General features: G+C 49.5%; 1 protein-coding gene across 1 annotated transcript in view; it reads left to right on the forward strand.

Annotated features, from left to right (window-relative positions):
* The first annotated feature begins 12,214 nt into the window (after window positions 1-12,214).
* hectd2 (HECT domain containing 2) overlaps window positions 12,215-22,126 on the forward strand; it is a 40,997-nt gene continuing 31,085 nt past the window's right edge. Inside the window, exons 1-2 of the mRNA XM_030106297.1 lie at window positions 12,215-12,725; window positions 19,015-19,156. Coding sequence (XP_029962157.1) covers window positions 12,651-12,725; window positions 19,015-19,156 — 217 coding nt within the window. The 5' untranslated portion in view covers window positions 12,215-12,650. The remainder of the gene's footprint in view (window positions 12,726-19,014; window positions 19,157-22,126) is intronic.

The raw sequence follows: 22,126 nt of genomic DNA on the forward strand, positions 1-22,126 counted from the left end.
TCCTGGTCTCTGTCCTGGTCCTGGTCCATACTCTCTCGGACTTGGTAGTTTTGATCTGTCTCTGTTGTTCGTTTTCAGAGCGAATCGTCCCCTGCAGAGCAAACAGCTCCCACTAGTGGACCAACACGCTAACTGCATCATTTTCAGCGTTTCTGCCGTTTCCATGGAAACAGACGTCGATCTCAAAGCTTCGGCATAAAAACCTGAAACTTCTCTGAAATTAAAACACAAAATCAACATTCTCATCTCTTTCTCTGACTGCTCATGATGAAGGAATTCTCTGCATATCACAAACTCGGGACATTATCAGTAACTTTACCAAGTAACTAGTCTGTAACAGTAACTGATGAAGTCATTTGTATTTTCAGCCACAGTGGAGTGAAGGACTCGTCTGCTCGGCTTCAGGCCAGTGACATATTGTGACAAGACACTGAGCAATAAGTAGTGTAGAAAGATATGCAACGAGCACCTGTTCGCACACACACACACACACACACACACACACACACACACACACACAGCCGCCGGTCTGAGCATGCCGGTGATTGTGCGTCTGAGACGCCGCCGTGAAAGACGATCTGACCGTTTCTGATGATTTATTCCCGCCTATGAAGTCACTTGTCGGCGTTTGGCGGCGGCGCTCGCTCCTCCACGCGTCCGTTACGCAACCTGACGGCTTCATGACGGGAGGTCAGAGGTCGGCGCCGAGCAGTCGCCGGCCGGTTCTGCTCTTCGGAACCATCAGATCATCCGCATCGCGTTCATCCTCTTCTGCAGCCTTCATGACCAAAACAGACGTTTTCAATACTTTACAGCAAATCTACGGTAATTATCTGGAGACGTAAAAGTGCAAAGTAACTGGAAGAAGAAGAAAAAAAATCTAAAAAAAGTTAATATCCAGAAAAAGGAGGTTCACAATTGAATTTATTCTGTATATTTGTTCTATTGTTCTATCAGGATAATAATAGAAAGCTAAAAACAAGGAAGATCTACAACATAAATCCTAAAATATAATCTGTAGATCACTACATTTCTGATGAATAAAGGTAAAAAAGTAAGAATTTAACTAAATAATAAGTTAAATTAATTCAGAATTAGTTCCCATTTTTCACCTGTCGTTGAAGAAACTTTCCCTTTAAACAACCTGTCTCTCCTTCAATACATGTCTTGGAAAAGTTTGGGGTTTTTTTCAATGTGGGAGTTCTGGGACAGAACATCATCAGTGGGCGGGGTTAGACTGTCTCACTTCCGGGTTCCAGAGCCAATCATATGTGAGTTCTAAAGGTTGTCAAACAAGCAGCGCAGCAATCCATAGTTAATGACTGCTCCACGTGCACGAGACTCCAGTCGTGCACGTGTGTTTTGTGGTGTAAAGTCACTTATTGCTCTTTTGACTCCCGAAGCTGCGTATTGGACGTTTTCTCTTCACATCCTTTTAGCTCTTTTAACCATTTTAACTCTATTTTCGACATTCTCACCTTGATTTGTCCGACGGCGTGATTCAGGGAGCTGATTGGCTCCCGGACCGAGCTGCAGTACCGGGGTCGGCCACACGCCGCGCTAAGCCCCGCCCCTCAGGCAGGACGCACGAGAAGACGGCTGGATGGAAATGAGTTCATCTAACATGGTGACAGGTGTGTGTGTGTGTGTGTGTGTGTGTGTGTGTGTGTGTGTGTGTGTGTGTGTGTGTTGGGGTGGGGCTGTAAGTGTGTTTTATGGCAACAGGTGTGTGACAGCATGTAGTACATATGTCAGATATGCCGTTACTTCAGCACCCATGAAATTTTGTGTGAGTGTGTGTGTGTGTGTGTGGGTGTGTGTGTGTGTGTGTGTGTGTGTGTGTGTGTGTGTGTACCTTTTCTGATGTGCCGACTTGTCAAGTCGTCGTTGCGCAACATCTCATTAAAGCGAAGAAGCCGTCTCCTTCTTTGAAGAAATGAAAAATGAATTACCATGAGTAGTTCCTGCAGATAAAAAGTAACTAGTTACTTTGAAAGGTCCAGAACTGAAACTGATCATGAGTGTGTTTTAATGTAGGGATGCTGTGACAAATGACCTGAGCAGTCAGCATGGCGTGGGTCAGGTTAATGATTGTTTAACTCTTTATGCTGAGTTCAAGGTTCCTGAGGAGGAAGATGCTCTATAACCTGGATGTCAGAGGAGGAAGATGCTCTATAACCTGGATGATGGTTTCAGTAGCTGGAGCTGATCGAGGTCTGGTTCTGGAGTTCCAGTCATGTTTAACTTCCTGTCAGTTTTGTGTCTCGAGGTTTTTAGCGTCAGGTGTTCTTCGTCTCGGCCGTCGGTTCCAGCTGTGTGATCACCACAGTGTGTTTGGGAAGAACATCGACTCATCAGTGGACGATCCCAGGATGACTCTGCATGTGGAGTCTGTAAATATGTTTACAGCGAGGCCTCCACATTGATACGATTCCTCACCTCAACCCAGATGGAACCAGAGACTCACAACCAAATGTTAACCTGGCAAATATGTACAACATGGCGGGGCGTGAGCACAGCAGGGGGCCCACGACGCAGTTATACAAGACCACACACACACGCGCACACACACACACACACTGAGGGCCTGGTTTGCACAACATTTCCAATGAGAAGTCAGAGTATTTGGATTCTGAACTACACTACGTCTCAATTAGAGGAATGATCGTGTTTCTGAGCAGCTGGAGATTCACTGACGCTCAGGTTCGGCTTGTTCCTCATTTTGAAAACGTTTAAGTTTCATAAAAGAGTTTTTCGGTTGAAGAAAAGCCTGAAACAACCTTCCAGCTGTCCTTCAAACCACGGTGGCTCCACAGGATCGGCCTGCAGAGACACTCGACTGGAAACTGGTTCACATCTTGAACACTGTCCTCCTTCCTGCCTGATTGTCCTGATGTGTTTCGCCTGTGCCTGACTGATACTCTGGCCATCTGTTGTGGGTTTTCTCGTCTGCTGGTTCGTCTGTGTTCCATCACTTTCCCCTCACTGATCACCGATCAGACCAGTTTCACCAAACGCCACCTGTCAGCTGCTCATAATGACAGTAAACCAACTGATCCTGCAGGAGAAACTTGTTCAGAATGATTCACATTTTAAGGAAAAGAAAGTTTTCACAATTTTTTGGTGAAAAATGATCATGTACCATGTTTTGCATTGTGGTGACATCCGATAATGGACTTAGAGTCATTTTTACTACTTCTGAGTCAACCAATCAGTCAGTCAGAAAAATGACCTTTTCACCCTTTCATAGAGTTTTTATTGAACGATAGAATCTGCTGTGACGACTGTGAGCGGCACACTGAGAAACCGGCTTCTTCAAGACAAAATGCCAAATGTTTTAAATATTTTGGGTCCATTCATACGACAACGGTGGTCAGAGGAAAATGTTCCAATTCCGTCTCCATGGAAACAGGACAAAATGTAACTTTTTTTAAAGACTTTGACTCCGTCTCCATGGAAACGGGGCAGAATGTGACTTTTCTTTAAAAGACTTTGACTCCGTCTCCATGGAAACGGGGCAGAATGTGACATTTCTTTAACAGACTTTGACTCCGTCTCCATGGAAACGGGGCAGAATGTGACTTTTCTTTAAAAGACTTTGACTCCGTCTCCATGGAAACGGGGCAGAATGTGACTTTTCTTTAACAGACTTTGACTCGGCTCGCCTGGAGCTGAACAGGAAATAAAGTTTGAATCAAAACGTGTTTGACGTGTTTCAGAGGAGCAGCGATGACGGACGCCGTGTTCTCGGGTTTCAGCTCCTCTTCATCCCCTGTTAGTGGGTCACTCTGCAGACATGTGTAACACACACACACACACGCACACACACACATGTGACGCTGTGACTTGTGACCTGCTGCTTTCTATCTTCAGGCTCCAGGTATTTTTACTGTGTCTTCTGTGAAAGACGACTTCAGACTTTCTAGTATTCACGTAAACTGCAGTGACGAGGGGAGCGCTGCGTGAGGCGCCGTCGGTCTGATGGTCCCACGGCGACTCGGGGGTCAAACCGCCGCCGACCGCCTCCCACTGAGAGTTTCTGTTCTGACGAAACATCAGAAATTAAACTGATTCCAAATGACTGTGAGAGAAAAGGAACGGTCAGTCGTCCAACAGCAAACTGAAACTTTAGCGTGACGGGATTTCTTCATGTACGGAATGAACAACATCCCAGTTTCCACTGACTGATCCAAATAACGGAACGGCTCTTCTAAAACAGGGCTCCGCAACCTTTATGACCAGAAGAGCCATTTTTATGACTTTCCACCTAAATTAAGTAGTTCTGAAACCATAAAGAACATTTAAGCTTTGAAATGAGGCGACTGCAGATCAGGAAGCTTCATTCTTGGTTTTGATGAACAAACAAAAACTCGATCTAATGATGTAGTTTCAACGTAACAGCAGGTCATGATGGAGAACATGTTCTCATATTCTGACTTATTTCTGTACCTGATTTTAACAGTGTCGTTCCTCTTTTCAAGCATTTCTTGTAGACAAATTAGAATTTTTAGCGGCTTTAACCATTTTACCTCTTTTTCTGTAGTTTAGCATTCATTTTCTTCCTTTAGAAATTCTGAACATTCCTGGTTTTTTAAGCCATTCTATAAAATTCACAGCCATTTTTTCCAAATTTTATCTGTACTTTTTTTTGAATCCCTTTTGAACCAACAGTGATGAATCTTTCGTAAAGATTCCCGGATGTTTATTAACGTTTCGTGCTGTGAAGGCTTCATGGAGCCGCTGCAGAGGGACTGAAGAGCCACATGTGGCTCCAGAGCCGCAGGTTGAACACCCCTGTTCCAAAAAAACACAACGTCTTGGACACACACACACACGCACACACACAAACACACGTGCCGCTGGCGCCACCTGAAGAGCGGGGCGAGGCGTCCATAAACACCTTTCCCTCTCTGAATCCAGCGAGGGGCGAGTCGGGGAGGCCTGGAGGCCTGGAGGCTTTACAGCGAGCGGCGGGTTCACGTGACGAGCAGGTGACGTCTGAAGTTACCCAGAATTCTGTTCACGGAGCAGCTTCTAGAAACGTGGCTGCGAAACGCTTTACGATCAAACAAGAGGTCGGAAATTCTGGACATTTATGAATAAATAAAAGTCGTAGGACGGAGGAGAGGAGTCCAGCAGGCCGGAGCGACGCTTCCAGACCCGCCAGGCTGCCGCTGGTCCTGCAGGCCACGACTCGCAAACGCCGCCATTTTCAGGGGTAATCCAGATGTAAACAGATGTTTTAGGAACTTTACTGTTCAACGTAAAACCTTTCTTAAAGGGAATGTTCTCACTGAGACTCTAACCAGCTTCATCAGAGCAGACGGCTCACGGCGGTGGAGCTGAGGGTGAACTTTTCACTTCTTTCTTCAGTTGCAGGCAGTTTGGTTGATTTTCACCCCATCCATTGATCTTGTTCATCGGTTTATTGGTGGAACTGCAAATAAAACCGTTAATCTGCTGTTTTACTGCTGATTATTTGAGAAAAATGGAGCCCACAGATTTTCTGTTTATTATTTATTGTGACACTTTTCTGTTTCTGTTCAAATATCCAGTTCAATTGTTCAAACTGAAAAACTTTTGTAGGACTGAGTTTCACCCATTCACCCCTCCCACCTGTTCCGCCTGGCCCAGGCCCAGAGGAACCAGCCCCCCCACAAACCCCCCAGCTGGGCTCAGGAAACACACGGCCAGCAGGAAGTGTGTCACGGGAGACGTGGATCCAGATTCAGCTGGAACGACGTCTCGATTTCAGAGCCGCAGCATGTTTGACCTGGAGGAACACTGCAGGCGCGTTTACACGACGTTTCATCCCGAAAAACATCAAGAGATCAGCCCTGTTCCAAATATGAAGCCTTCGTCGTGATGGTGGACGCTCAGTGTTTTCTGTAGCGCTCCTGTTCGTCACTCCGAGACCTTCTGCTCTTTATTTCACTTTTGAAACGACCTGAAAAGATCAAAACATGGAGCCAGACAGCTGCATTCACCCAGACTCATCAGATAAAGGCACATGCAAATAAAGATGTTTTATAAATCCACACACACACACACACACACACACACACACACCGCGGGGTGTGCGACACTGGACCCATCTGATGTGTGTGATTAATTAGATCGTGTTTCTACAGCAGCAGGAGCAGCGGGCTGTAAATAGGTGGTAATGTGAGGCAGTAAATGTCTGAGGGATGGATGGGGACGCTGACGACAACACACACACACACACACACACACACACACACACACACACACACACACACACACTTGTGCTGTCATACATGAGAGGATCATAATTGTATTTATTTATTCCTGCAGGCCTGTAAGACCTGCAGCTGCTCCTGATCCACCAGGGAACACATTAACCCCAAAGACACACACACACACACACACACACACACACACACACACACACACACCTGGCGTCTCCACAGTGTCACCTTTGTGTGATCTGCTCCCACAGAGACTTCTTGTTTTCTGCAGGATGACTGAGCACTTTTGTTTTTATCCTCTGAAGATTTCAGCTGCTTTAATTCACAGAGAGAGAGAGAGAGAGAGAGAGAGAGAGAGAGAGAGAGAGCGACAGAGACAGAGAAGAGTCTCTCTCTCTTTCTTTCTGTCTCTCCATCTCTGTTTCTTTTTCTTCTATTTCTGTTCATCTGTAACACAGAACTCGTCGTTCTTCCTTCAGTTTTATCTCGGATCTTAAAAACATTTCTGTGTAGTGCCCTTCAGACACACACACACACACACACACACACACACACACACACACACACACACACACACACACACACAAACACAACACACAGTCACTTTAAACATGAAAAAAATCACATTATGTGCTATTTAGTTGGTTTTGGTGAACTCTGAACACATTTCTTCTCATCGTTTCTTCTTTATTTTTTTTAATCTGATATTAAACGGTTCTGCACAGATTTCCTCTGCACTGTCGGCTTCAGTTCCTTCTGTTTCCACACGTGAAGCTGAGCAGGTCTGCAGGTGAGCAGCGCCCTCTGGTGGCTCATTCACACATTACAAACTCAATTCTTAAAGGGGACGATCTTAAACCTGAGTGGAAGCTGTGCTCAGGAAGAGAAGGGAGGAAGAGGGATGTCGACAGTTCAGAGATTCTTTGATATTAATAAGATAAAAGTCAGTCAGCCAGTAGATTAACTTCAGTTAAAATCAGGACGGCTGGTTCAACATTCCTGCATGAAAAGATGTTTCCTCCCGGGACGATGAACCCGGATCAGGTCTCAGGTCTCAGGGTGAAGCTTCATGGTACTGAGTCAGATGTGGAACAGCGAGCTGCTCTGACCTCTGACCTCTGTGGGTTTGACTGGTTTATTGATCGGAGGCCTGATGGCGGCTGATCTGCTACAACATGAAGAATCATCTCAGGACTTTCACATCAGTCGTAGAAAGGAAAAAAAAAAAAAAAAAAAACAAAAAACAAAAAACAGCAACTTCTTGTTGCATAACTGACGTTTGGCCTCCAACTATTTTATTTGAATCTTTTTTTCCCCAAAGAGAAAATAAAGTTTTTACGACTGAAGAGAAAAAAGATGCAAACAGTGTGTGTGTGTGTGTGTGTGTGTGTGTGTGTGTGTGTGTGTGTGTGTGTGTGTACGGGTTTTTCTGTGCTTGTGGGGACCAAATGTCCCCACAAGGATAGGAAAACCTGGCACTATGTGCCTCATGGGGACATTTTTTGGGTCCCCATGAGGGGAGACAGTGTTTTCTTGACCATGTTGTTGTTACTGAAAAAAGAAAAAGGTCAAAAACATTTCTTTAGGGTTCGGCTGTGTGGTGGTCTGGGTTAGGGTAAGGGTCAGGGTTAGGGGCTACAAATGAATGGGAGTCAATGGAAGGTCCCCACGAGGATATAAATACACACACGTGTGTGTGTGTGTGTGTGTGTGTGTGTGTGTGTGTGTGTGTGTGCAGCAGAGAGGGAGGAGAGGCGTCTGTAGTCAGGAGGAATATTTGGTTTGATTCATAGCAACGCCTCAAAGTGTGGGAGAGACGGAGAGACGGGGGGACGGGGGGACGGGGGGACGGAGAGCGAACATCTGGGAGGGCGAGTCTGAGGAGCAGCGGCGGCTTTTCACAGCGTTTGGCAGCAAAACACACACACGCCTTTCCTCACAAACCAGAGCGGACAGAGGGAGGAGGTTACTCTGGTTCATCTGAGGGAGGAGGAGGAGGAGGAGGAGGAGGAGGAGGAGGAGACACACATGGAAGATGCTCTATAATCTGAAACGTTTTCCCGAGGCTCTGGATGGGTTTTCAAACTGCTTTCCTGAATCAGATTGTTTTCTTATAAAATAACCTTTAAAATTAGACGTTTCTTCATTGATTTTCCAGCTGAATGAAAGAATAGCGGCTGTTGATCTGTGTGTCGATGAGGACGATCTCCTCGTTTCCTCGGCCGCCGGCCCGTCTGTCACACTTCAGGCTGGAGCATTTGGTTTTCTTCTTCTCCTCTCTGGTAATTTCCTGCAGCAGCGCCCGGTCCTGAAAAGCTGCTTCGCTCAGCAGCTCCGAGCGTCTGTGGGTTAAAAATACTGCTGGTTTCCTCTGTGCCAACCGGTCCTGCCGGATCCGCCTGAGCAGGAACCGCTGCTGCGTTAGTCCACGTGTCATTTCATGTCTTCTGACCACAGTTTGGACAACGTCCCGCTGTCCTCTGTCCTCAGCGTCTCTCCAGGTCCAGGTAAACTTCAGTTTGAGCTCGACTCAGACCCAGAAGGAAGAAGACGCTGGAGGAGCCGCAGCTCCGCTTGATTACAGCTGTCTTCCTGGTCAACGAGAGATGGATCAGTCCAGACGAGTCCTGGACCGGCGTGACCCGCCGGGACCCGCCGGGACCCGCCGGGACCTGTCATCAGCTCTGGGGTCGTCCTGGACAGATCCTGAAAACGTCCATCCATCCATCCATCCATTTTCCACCTCTTATCCAGGGCCGGGTCGCGGGGGCAGCAGTCTCAGCAGGGATGCCCAGACTTCCTGTCCCCAGACTTCCTGTCCCCAGACTTCCTGTCCCCAGACTCTTCCTCCAGCTCCTCTGGGAGGATCCCGAGGCGTTTCCGGGCCAGGCGAGAGACATGGTCTCTCCAGCGTGTCCTAGGTCTTCCCCGAGGTCTCCTCCCGGTGGGACATGTCCGGAACACCTCCCAGGGAGGCGTCCAGGAGGTTCCATCCTGAAGAGGTGCCCGAGCCTCCTCAGCTGTTCCTCTGGATGTGGAGGAGTAGCGGCTCTACTCCGAGCTCCTCCCTGGTGACTGAGCTCCTCCCCCTGTCTCTCAGGGAGTCCAGCCCCCCTACGGAGGAAGCTCATTTCAGCCGCTTGTATCCGGGATCTTTTTCTTTCGGTCATGACCCAAAGCTCATGACCATAGGTGAGGGTGGGGACGTAGACTGACCGGTAAATCCAGAGCTTCTCCTTTCGGCTCAGCTCCTTCTTCACCACAACGGACCGATACAACGACTGATCACTGCAGCCGCTGCACCGATCCGTCTGTCAATCTCTCCTCCATCCGTCCCCCACTGTGAACAAGACCCCAAGATACTTAAACTCCTCCACTTGGGCCAGAGTCTCTCCGCCGACCTGGAGTGGACAGCCCTCCCTCTTCCGGTCGAGGACCATGGCCTCGGATCTGGAGGTGCTGATCCTCATCCCTGTCGCTTCACACTCGGCTGCGAACCGCCCTGACCTGCCACCTTAACGTGGTGGGGGAGTTTGAGCGCCCGCGTGATCCCAGGAGCTCTGCTGTCCGGGGCTTTATGCCCCTGGCAGGGTCTCCCATGGCACACAGGTCCTGGGTGACGGGCCAGACTAAGGACAGGGCAAAAGCTCCTGAGATGAAGTTACAATCGAGGTCCGTGACGTCGCCCGGCATGGCGCAGCCGGGGCCCCTCCCTGGAGCCAGGCCTGGGGTTGGGTCTCGCAAGCGAGCGCCTGGTGGCCGGGCCTTTGCCCTCGGGGCCAGGCCGGGCTCAGCCCGAAGGGGCGACGTGGGGCAGCAGAGGATTGTGGGTCTGTTCACGCTCCGGGCCGTGCCTCGTCCACGTGTCGGCGCCGGGAACCAAACATGCCGCCGCGCTCATTTATTTCTCCACCTCCACGTGCCGCGGCTCCAGCTTCGCACCGTGGACTCCGCGGGAGGAGCCCGGCGCCGTAAATCCAGCCGCCAGCCGCAGCCCATCTGCTCTTATGTAACACTCCCATCATGCAACGCCGCGAACCGGGAGCACCACCTCTGTTCCAGCTCACGGCACGGCATTCCAGCGCAGCGCGTCCGCTCGCTCCAGCAACTCCAAGGCCTCCACTAAAATCCCAGCATGCTTTCCCAAGATGCATCAAGTGCAAGTGGAGTCTCAGGCAGGGTTGTCCAACATAAGGCCTGCAGGCTAAAACCAGTTTTGGGACGGTTCATTGTATTTTCTACCAGTTATAGGAACAGAGGAGAACGACCGAGGAGCCATAAAACACTCACAGCCGACGCCGGAGCAGCACCGAGCTGCAGAGCCGAGCTCCGAAAACAAACACGGCTCCACCTGACGCCGCTTTTAGAAGAGCTGCGCCGCCAAAAATGTCCAACGGGGAAAATGAAGTCTTTATTCCAACAACATCCCGTTTTAGCTGCAGGTGAGAACAAAGCAAACGTCCCAGATTTATCTGAAAGAAACTGTGACGATCACGATAAAGCTGCACCCGAAACCCCAAACCAGGTGTGATGAAGCTGGACGTCAGAGGAGGAGGAGGCTCGTCAACCCACCTGATGGTGATGAAGATCTCATCATCGTCAGGTGTTCAGCAACTCATAAAAAATCAGATCGGAGCAGGGAGTCCGGGATCTTCAGGCCCAGACCGGTCTGCAGGCCGAGCATCAGCTGAGAAACAAATGGAAACAAACAGACGGAGGCTGAGTCGACTCTCTGGGCGTAGAGGGAAAAAAGAAAAGAGCTTCAAGTCTTTTCCAGAAACTACAGAAACACTGGAGCTGTTTTTAGGAAACCAGACGGAGAGTTCAGTTCAGATGATCTCAGTGTTAACCACACACACACACACACACACACACACACACACACAGCTGCTCGCTGTCTTTCTGTTCGGTAAGGCCTGGCCTGCAGCCCGGATCCCGTTTCTCACTAATTATGGCCAGAGGTGGAGCGGTGGCGGCGGCGGCGGCGGCGGCGCAGAGTCGCAGCTTCGCCTCTAGAACAGAGAACAGAACAGAGGCGCCGCCACTGCTCCACTGCTCCGCCTCCCAGCCGTGGAAACGCTCCACACTCCGTCAGCTCCACCTGACATGACAAACATCAGTAATCCACTAATCTGAGAGGGAACCTCGTCCAGTGACTTACACTGAGATCTGCAGACTGAGAGGGCTCCAGGCTGTGCTGCAGTCAGAGTTACAGTGTGTGTTAAAGTTCCAGAAGACCTGAGAGTTCTACAAATCTCCGACCTGTGTGAGACTTCCAGAATGTGAGGGTTGTAGAACGTGTCAGAGTTCTAGAATACTTCAGCTGTGTGGGGAGCAGCTCTCGAAAGGGATTTCTAGAATGTGTTAATGTTCTAGAACAATTCAGAGCGCTGCAAAGTGAATTCAGTTCGCTGCTTCAACAACAACTGGAGGAGACAGTGGAAAAGAAGAAGACCTGCAGAACCAGACTCGTGTGTAGTTCCGTGATTACAAATAATAATAATAATAATAATAATAATAATAATAATAATAATAATAATAATAATTATTATTATTATTATATATTAATAATATTTATATATTAATAATAATTAATAGTTAGTGTCTAAGTTTTCATTAAGAAATAAAAGTCTTAATCTCTTCATATTGAAGTAACTTTTATTCGCGCGCAGCAGATTCTCTATATTTTTACAACATTTAAAGTGAATTTTTTTCCCTCACTCAAACTTTTTCCTACTTTCTTTTTTCCTCCTGACATCTGAAGGTCTTGTTTCTTCCTTCTCATCTCGCTTTAACGGTTTCCACTGGAGCCTTTTACTGTGGATCCACAGCTCCTATTTCCCGTCAGTGTGTGTGTGTGTGTGTGTGTGTGTGTGTGTGTGTGTGTGTGTGTGTGTGTGTGTGGTGTGTGTGTGTGTGTGTGTGTGTGTGTGTGTGTGTGTGTGTGTGTGTGTGTGTGTGTCCAGGCTGCTCCTCCTCCTCCAAACATGGCGCCGGGCCTCAGCGGCGCTGCCTCCCCGACCGACGACGCAGAGCGGGAGGCACCGAGCAGCAGACGCCGCGGGCAGAGACCGGCTCCAGTCGCGTTCTGAGCAGCTCCCGGAGCAGCAGGACCGCCACCGGGCTCTCGGTTCCGTTCCGCGCTCTGACTTTTACGCACGGCCGCTTGGAGCGCTTTTACGCGTCGGGGCGGCGCGCGTAACGGAGCGCCCACCTGTCCGGCGGAGCGAGGCTTCCCCGCGGATCCCCGAGGATGTGAGGCTCCCCGACCCGAGGCGGAACACCGGGGAGCAGCGAGCGGACGGGTCGGAGCTGGCTCTGGGCAAATCATGCGCAGCCGTGTGAGGAGCAGAGGCTGAGGACGAGAGTCTGTCCAGAGAGAGAGACCGAGACACAGACAGAGAGAGAAAAACAAGTTTTCCACTCTTCCGCGCCGAGAGGATGGATGGAGAACATTCAGGAGTGGAGCGGGAACGAGAGAAGCTTCCACCCATTTACCACAGCTCCGCTCCTGCTGTAAGAAATCTGCTTTTTCTCCTTTTCCCTCCAGAAAACAGCTTTTATTCTGACGCGTGTCAACGTGGACCAAATCCTCCAATCAGCAACTTTTCAGCACGACAACGATTTCAAAGCACAACACGAGACAAAAACACAAACCGAAACCCAGACACGGTTTAAACCAGCAGGCTGCTGTTGGAAGTTTTATATTTAAAAAGACACATTTAAATTCAGGGATTTAGTGAGAGTTTAGTTTGGGGGAGAAGCTTGTTCAGAGCAGCAGGAGGAGAAGTCTGATCCAGAACACACGTCCTCACGTCCAGGCTGCAGTGTCTGAAAGTGAAAGTTTTCCAGGAACAGAAGGAGGCAGAAAAACGGAGAGAACAGAACAGGACCAGAGAGAACAGGACCAGGGAGAACAGGACCGGAGAGAACAGGACCGGAGAGAACAGGACCAGGGAGAACAGGACCGGGGAGAACAGGACCAGGGAGAACAGGACCGGAGAGAACAGGACCGGAGAGAACAGGACCAGGGAGAACAGGACCGGGGAGAACAGGACCAGGGAGAACAGGACCAGGGAGAACAGGACCGGAGAGAAACAGGACCAGAGAAAACAGGACCAGGGAGATCAGGACCGGGGAGAACAGGACCAGAGAGAACAGGACCAGGGAGAACAGGACCGGAGAGAAACAGGACCAGGGAGAACGGGACCAGAGAGAACAGGACCGGAGAGAACAGGACCGGGGAGAACAAGACCGGGGAGAACAGGACCGGAGAGAACAGGACCGGGGAGAACAGGACCGGGGAAAACAGGACCGGAGAGAACAGGACCGGGGAGAACAAGACCGGAGAGAACAGGACCGGGGAGAACAAGACCGGAGAGAACAGGACCGGGGAGAACAAGACCGGAGAGAACAGGACCGGGGAGAACAAGACCGGAGAGAACAGGACCGGGGAGAACAAGACCGGGGAGAACAGGACCGGAGAGAACAGGACCGGGGAGAACAGGACCGGGGAGAACAAGACCGGAGAGAACAGGACCGGAGAGAACAGGACCAGAGAGAACAGGACCGGAGCTGTTCTGTGGCTGTTTGGAAAAAGTGATGCTGAGTCTTACATAATGAGTCCTGAGATCCTCCGCCGCTCGGCTGACATCATGCTGCTGCTGAGCTGTGGAGGTCTGCAGTCTGAACCGGGCTGACCGGTGGAGGTCTGGACCGGGCTGACCGGTGGAGGTCTGGACCGGGCTGACCGGTGGAGGTCTGGACCGGGCTGACCGGTGGAGGTCTGGACCGGGCTGACCGGTGGAAGTCTGGACCGGTGGTAGATGTGGTGGCATTATTTATCCTCAGACACTTTTTAAATTTCTTTTCCTTTTCTTTCAGCTTCAGGCTGTTAGTGAGAACGCATCGATTTGATGTTTTCACTTCAGAAAATTTTTGCGTTCCCACATCTCAACAATTGCCCGTTTCCATGGAAACGGCAGAACCACTGAAAGCGATGTAGTTTTCCCGTCGAGCCCCTAGTTGGAGCCGCTGTTTGTTGTTGCCATGGTGGAACCGTACAGGCTGCAGAGAACAGGAACAGCAGGACAACACGGCCGGGCTGAAGGATGATCGTCTTCTGATCCTTTGTGATTTCAGACGTGATCATGTGATGGTTTTGTTCCTCCTGACTGACCCAGGATCTGCCGTGTCGACGTAAACCTGCCAGCTGAAGAATCAGACGCAGAGATGGTTTTATTGGTTTTATTGGTTCTTTTCAGTTGTGATTGAAGGACTGTATAGAAGGTGGATGCAGGTTTCTCTGTGATGAATATATATTTCAAGAAATTCTTTCTTTTTAGTATTGATCCTTGAATCAGAGTAAATTTCATGTTTTGCAGAAATAGTCAATACAGCCGTAGTGCACGTGAGCAGCAGTGTCATTTGGGCTTGGCAGGGTGGGGCGGGGTGGGGCGGGGTGGGGCGGGGTGGGGGCGGGGTGGGGTGGAGGCTGGATGGGGCGGGGTGGGGGCGGGGTGGGGTGGAGGCTGGATGGGGCGGGGTGGGGCGGAGGCTGGATGGGGCGGGGTGGGGTGGTGGGGTGGAGGCTGGATGGGGCGGGGTGGGGTGGAGGCTGGATGGGGCGGGGTGGGGCGGGGTGGGGTGGAGGCTGGATGGGGCGGGGTGGGGTAGGGCGGGGTAGGGCAGGGGCGTGGCGGTTGAGTTGCACATCTCTGAACAGAAACACCAGATAACTGTTTTTCATCAGTCATATGAGTTTTGAGGCCGTTTGGAGTCGTAATCAGGATTAACACTGCCTCAGTGAGCAGAACGACCCAGAAGCTGTTTGCTGTTCTTTATTCTCCTGTTTGAATTTCGCTTATTAACGTCTGAGGAGAATGAAGCCCAGATGAAGCTGAATTCTGGAGGAGAATATAAAGAGCTTCATCTGGTGTTTTTGTCTCCTACTTGATCACTTGATGCTATTTTTTACCTAAACATGATGCAGGTTTTTTTTTTTTTGGTTTGTTTTAACATAAAAAACAAAACACAATTTTTTTCAGTATAAATACTCGTTAGAAACAGATCTCATGTATTTCAAGGGTTTCTTCAGCTGCGAGCTTCTTGTTTACTGACTGTGCTTTTTTTGACTCTATAAACAGTTGAAGTCTGTTTCCTACGCGCAACTTTTCAGTTATTTCTTCCTGGTTGCTGTGTGTTTGCTGCCACTTTGCCATTTCTTTGCTGTTTGGTTGCAGGATTTTTTGTGCATCTTGCTTTTTCAGCTATATAAAAAATATATAACTGAAAACCCAGGCTGCAATATTTATTTATTTATTTATTTATTTAGCTTCCTGGTTTTTCAGCCTGGTTGCCATATTGTTGTAGAATGTTTTTGCTGCCTGGTTGCAATGTAGGCTGGTTGCAGTTTTCTTGCATCCTGGTTTTGCACCCTGGTTGCAGGATAGTTGCAGTATCTTTGCAGACTGTTTTGCTGTGCTGTTGCAGTGAAACTGCTCTGTGGTTGCAGCATATTTGCAGGCTGGTTTTGCAGCCTAGTTGAAGTTTTTTGCAGCCCGGCTGCAGTGTTTTTGCAACCTGGTTACAGTATATTTGCAGACAATTTGTTGCTGTCTAGTTGAAATGAAGTTGCGGCCCGGTTGCAGTGAAGTTGCTCTGTGTTTGCAGTGAAGTTGCTCCGTGTTTGCAGTGAAGTTGCTCTGTGTTTGCAGTGAAGTTGCTCCGTGTTTGCAGTGAAGTTGCTCCGTGTTTGCAGTGAAGTTGCTCTGTGTTTGCAGTGACGTTGCTCTTTGGTTGCAGCCGGTCGTGCTGCCGGTTGCTGGATGCCGTCTCCGTTGCGTCAGGCAGGAGGAATGTGCGGCCCGGACGGTTCTGGCCGATAAACAGTCTGTCGCTGCTCAGGCTCTCGTCTGTCTGGTGTCTGGAAAGGCTGTAAAGCGTCGGCGGCGCTCGGCGGCTCCTGCAGGACCTCAGCCCGACTCCCGGGTCCCGAAACCGTGAGATCTGAAGAAGTCTGGATGAAAGGCTCTCAGGCTGGAGGCTGCCGTCGTGTTACAGACCAATAAAAACAGAAGAACTGAAGACAGCTGGAGCTGAACAGGGACGACCCCCCCCGGCGTTAAACCATCTCATTATCCTAAACGTCCTGATGACATTTCCTCAGACCTCCGGACGCGGCGGGCAGGTGGTCCGCCGGAGCCGGAGCTGCAGAACCGAGTCTGGATTCTGCTTCAGGATGGAGGTTGGAGGAAAGTGTCCAGCTGACCAGTTTATTGGGAAAGAAAAACCTGAATCAGTCTGTTTCCTGTGGTTTGATGACTGTTTTCACTTTCTTTTAACAAGATCACGTGAATTTACACGTTTCTGTCGCGCGTTCCTCTTAGAACCAGCAGGTCTGGATCCCCAGACCGTGTGTGTGTGTGTGTGTGTGTGTGTGTTGTTGCTAATGAGAGAGTGAGTATAGAGGGGGCGTGGCTTCGATCAGAAACACGTGTAATTAGGCGCAGTCTGAGGTTCAGGGCCATGCGGGGAACCGGTACAGACCAGAGCCGCGCTGCAGGCGGAACGGTGGTTCTGGACCATCGCAGAACCGGGTCCTCACTCCGACGGCGCTCCGGACCGGCACACGGTCTGCGGTTGTAAATTCTTGTGAGAGTGGGCGGAGCCACCAGATCCCTTTTGCGGAAGCGATTCCAACGAATGACACCATTTCCAGGAAGAACACGAAACGTTTGTCTGTTTACACGACAACGGCGTCTGGAGCCCCTGAAAACACAACTTTTTGAAAACGCTTGGACAGCGGAAAAGCTGCTACTGAGCATACCTGTAGAACATCTGTCCTGTTCTCCTCCTGATGTCTGTTGAACATCGGTGAACTCCTCGGTTCTCCTCACATCTCAGAACAGTTCAGTGGAACATTGGAGGTTCTTGATATGTTCTCCACTGTTAACCAGGAAGTAGAGAGTGAAGTTTCCGCTCTGAGTTCACGATTCGGGTGTTCTGTGGCTCGTTTTTCTCTCAAGACAACCTCGATGTTTGTACTGAAGCTTTCTGAAGTTTCTAGATCTAAAAACAGGAATAAGCCAGTTGGACGCCGTCCGGGTTCCCGTCAGGCGACGAATCTGTCCGTTAACGTCTGCTGAGCTGAGCACTGCTCTGGAACTCCTCTGGGATTTTCCTAAATCCTGACGGAGCAGAAACAGCAGCAGGAATGTTTCTGACGCACTCAGCCTGTTAACCGGGCGTGCCCAGAGGTCCGGAGGCGACGGCGTGACGTCGGTGTGTTTCCTCCCTCAGCGGTCGGGGTGTTTCCTCCCTCAGCGGTCGGGGTGTTTCGGATGGCGCTGCAGTTTTTAATGAGGCGAAGTGACTGCAGTCGCCCCGGGAGACCAGCAGGTGGCGTCACGTCGGGCCCCGAAGGGAGAGGCGGTGGGATGCCACTTCTCGCGCCGCTCGCCTCTGGATGCTTTAATTACCGTGAGATGTCAGGCTGAGCGTCAGCTGGAGTCCAGGGTTCTGCTGGAGCTTCTGGTGTCGGCACACAGTTGACTTCAGCTTGAATCTGAAGACTTGATCGACTTTCACTGGGAGTGTTTGGTTTTTCTCACGTTCACTCGGTTATTAAAATGTTGGTTCTGCTGGGAATGAAAAACCTCTATCGTCTGGTGTGTTTGGAGATTTCTCATATCGATAAGGAAAGAAATAAAAGCTCGTGCAGTGAAATGATGAATTTTAAGTTGATGACAAGTTTTAGCAGAATTAACGTTAAACTAACGCCTGAAGGTGGTTCAAGGTCAGATTCTGATGTTCGAGTTCGATTAAGATCCAAAATATGATATTTAAGTCAAAAAACAACCTGAAAAAAATCAACGTGACTGACAGGAGAAACCAGCTGGCAGCAGATGAAGCAGCTCGATCGGACCTGTAATACCAGTCTGCACCACCAGGTGGAGTCATGAGTCAGCTGCAAGTCAAGCTTCAGGAAATGAATGGAAGTCAAAGTGAAGATTCTGAACACTGGAAGAAAGTGCTTTTCTACACTGTGTGTGTGTGTGTGTGTGTGTGTGTGTGTGTGTGTGTGTGTGTGTGTGTGTGTGTCAGGAGCGGCTGCTGTACATCTGTGGGTCTCTCTCCGTCTTCCTCCAGTCCTTCCTCTGCTCTCTCTCTCTCTCTCTCTCTCTCTCTCTCTCTCTCTCCCTCCCTCTCTGGTCTTCCTTCTCGTCCTCCTGCCTTCATCCCTCCGTCACCTGCTCCTCCTCCTCCTCTCTCCTCCTCCCTCGGTGGCTCGGGGAGGACGGAGGAGAGGCAGGAGGTGATTCATCTCTGGGTGTTTAGTAAACCTGCTGCTCTTCTGTTTGGCTCTCAGTCGTGTCCTCATTGTCTGTCCTCGCAGCTGAAGGCGGAGACGGCCTCGGCACTGATCTCACACCCGGCAGCTGGTCGGCGTTTGGAGGATTTAGACGTTCTAAACTTTTAGGGCTGACACGTTAGTAACTGATTACTGTTACAGAGGAAGTAACTGCAGTAACTGAGGGTTCAGTTCATGACTCAGTACTTTAATTTGAACGGCCGTCGCTCTTTCCTGGTCACTGATCACTGTAACTAGTTACATGGTAAAGTTACTTGCAGTGTAATGATCTCTGTGTCATGGTGGAGTCAGCATCATTTGAGCTTCATGCTACATCAGATAGTGGAGGAAGGTGCTCTGTGATCTCGATGTAAAGGAGGACGGTGCTCTATAGATGTGGATTCGATGGAGATGCCTCGCGGCCGTTCCTGACACCTGACTCTAACTTTTCAGGGTTTTGGACGAGGAGCCAAGCAGCCGTTTCCGTCCCTGGGAACCTTCATCTCCACGCTGAGCCAGAGGAGGGACCTGGGGGGGCGGGGCCTGCCCGGCGGCCTCATGGGCACCTTGACCGGCACCCATGGCCTCAGACACGGTGAGTTGACTCCCAGTGACCCCTGCGGTCCATCCCCGGACACTGCAGGTCAGGTGACCGCTGGCGTGATTCTCTCTGTCGTGGCTTCAGTTCGTCGGATTTCTCAGTAAATATTTGAAGGTTTTCGGCTCAGGCCTGCTGTCGGAAGCAGAACGGACAGTGTTCTGTCCTGTTCTCCGGTGCTCCTGGTCTTCAGTTTTCATGTATGAATTTCACTGACCTTTGAAGTTTCTAATACGTTGCATTACTGGAAAATAAGATAAAAGTGTTTTCAATTGAAAAAAAAAAAGCAGTAAAAGTAAAACAGAAACTCAGTCTTGAAATATCCTGGATTCACATCCAAGAGCCCGACAGGAGTGAGGCCGACGTCCTGCCGGCGCTGTCGAGGTTCAGCATGTGTCTTTCTCATCACCGTAACTCATGGAGCATTTATGATACCAAGAAAATTCAGAAACTGGCAGAAAGCAGAGGAGCAGAGCTTCGTGTTTACGATATGAATCATTCCACCGAATGCCAGGACTTCTGCTCTGCGACCGTCCAATCACGGAGAAGAGTCAGCCGGTTCCTCCTACAAACAGAATCAGTGAAGAGCTGACAGAAGCTCACAGTGATCCTGAAGAGGAGCGGAACCCTCGTCTCTGAATGTTCCTTCTTAACTGTCCTGCAGACGTGAAATCCGAGTGAATCCGGGTCCTGAGTGAAGCTGAGATGGACGGACGTGTCTTCAGGTGCAGCATCCATCAGCAACTGGAGCGAGAAGTCTTAGTTTCTGAACTAAGGAGGGTTAAAAACGTCGTCTTTTCTGGTGTGGTACTCCAGAGCGGTCTTGATCACGGTCTAAGTCTTCACTTCACGGCCCCTTAGTGTGGCTTTTGTCCTGGTCTTGGGATGTTATGGTCTTACTCTTGACTCGGTCCCGGCCCCTTAATGTCTTGATTTTGTCTTGATCTTGGGGTACTTGGGCTTGGTCTTGACTTGTTCTTTGCCTCTTAACATCTTGGTCTTGTCGGGTCTTGGTCTTGACTTGGTCTCAGCCCCTTAAAGTCCTGGTTTTGCCAGGGTCTTGGGATGTTCCCGTCTTGGTCTTGACTTTGTTTTAACCCCTCAATGTCTTGGTCTTGTCAGGGTCTTGGTCTTGACGGCCTCGGCCCCTAAACGTCTTGGTCTTGTAGGGTCACGGGATCCTCTGGTCTTGATTCAGTCTTAAGGCGGTCTTGATTAATATGTGAGTTTTCGTGTATAAAAGGATCAGTTGAGTAGTCGAAGATTTAATGAAGACGACATTAAACATTCTCAGTAACATCTTCCTGATTGTCTTGATTTATTAAAAGTTCTTCTGCTTTCTAAAAACTGGTTTTTTTCTGCTTCCAAACAAAATGACTCATTAATGCAGAAGTTTTCTTGTTGATAAAAGATCAAAGAGTCCTGTAACAGCAAAATGCCTCTTTTCTCCCCAAACCTCCAGCAGTTCCAGGTTTTAACTCGAGCGCTCCTCTGAGCCTCCAGATCCTGAACCTCAGCCCGGCGGCTCGCCGTTCGCCGGCTGCCTTTTGTTCTCTCGGTCGCTCTCCGTCTGGCCCGGAGATGTGATGACGTGCGACTTCCTGTGTTTACGGCACGCTTGATGTATGCACTCGCACCGTGTTTACGCCGAGCTGCTGGCGGCAGCGGCGGCGGTGGCGGCGGGTCAGCTGGTCAGATTCGATCTGAGTCTTCATTTTCTTCCATCTTCATCTTAAATTCAGGAGCTACTCAAAAACTGTGCTGAATGAAGTTTGCAGAAAGTCTCTGTTCAACTTCTTTTATTCAACATTTAACACCACATATGGGAATACCCTCCTGTTTTACTAAATTCTTCTCAGAAAACGAACAAAATCCTCAATATTCTTAAAGAAGCTGTCTCTGGTTAACATTATGTCAGACAGTCCTAAACATGAATCCTTTTCTTTCACCATTTCATTTGTTACATTTACTGTTGATTTTATTTTTTGCCTTTTCCTTGTGAAATGTTTGGAGCTCCATTATTCTGTCTCGCTGTTGGTTTGTGCTGCTTCACGTTGGCCTGATGTGGGTCTGATTCTGGTCTCTCCTGCTCACATGATGGTCTTTGCTCACCAGAGGGTGGTTCATGGTAATTTTTTTTTGTTGCTTTCCGGTCTGATTTGGGCCGATCCTGGACTGATGCTGGTCCAGGCTGGTCTACGTTGGTAGGTCTGTGTTGGTTTGATGCTGGTGTGTGTGGTCTGTGATGTCTGTCATTGTCGGACTCAGGTTCATATCTGCCTGATTCTGGTCTGTTTGGGTCTGTGTTGGTCTCTAAGGGTCTGAGTTGGTTTCTGTCAGTCGCTGCTCCTCGTCTGATCCTCTGTTAGTTTGTTGCAGGTCTATGTGGGGCTGATTGAGGTCTAAGCTCTCTGATGCTGGTCTGTTCTGGTCTGACGCTGGTCTATGCTGGTGTCTGTTCTTGTTTTGGTCTCTGTCTTCTTTTAGAAAAAAAAATAAGCGTTTCAGGTATAACAGGATGTTTTGGTTTAATCTGTCCTTAGATAAATGAAAACTTTCAGCTAATTGACAGAAAACAGGCACAGTGTGGTTTAAATACCTATTTTCTGATGTTCAATTTAGAAGTTGTCCGACCTGCTCCAGTCTGTTTTGACGAGTCGGCTCATTTCAGACTGATTGGAAAGCAGTGTGTGGGCCGTCAGTGCTGACATGTTCAGCAGGACTCGTTTGGGTTTTATCGATCTAATGGGAAAACATCAGACTGCGGCCACATGTTCGATCCCGATTACTCCCGAAGTCTGGACGACTGGAGAAACAGCCCAAACTGAACTCTAAAGCCCGGTGAAGCTCAGACTGCTGCTAAAGTGACTCACTACTGCCACCCGATGTTAACCAGCGGCATGACTTCAGAGTTACGCAGTGCTGGAGCTACGATGCGTGTCGTAGTGCGACATAAAAATGTCTGCT

The sequence above is a fragment of the Salarias fasciatus genome, chromosome 13 (genome assembly GCF_902148845.1).
Source record: "Salarias fasciatus chromosome 13, fSalaFa1.1, whole genome shotgun sequence".
Taxonomy (NCBI): Eukaryota; Metazoa; Chordata; class Actinopteri; order Blenniiformes; family Blenniidae; genus Salarias; species Salarias fasciatus.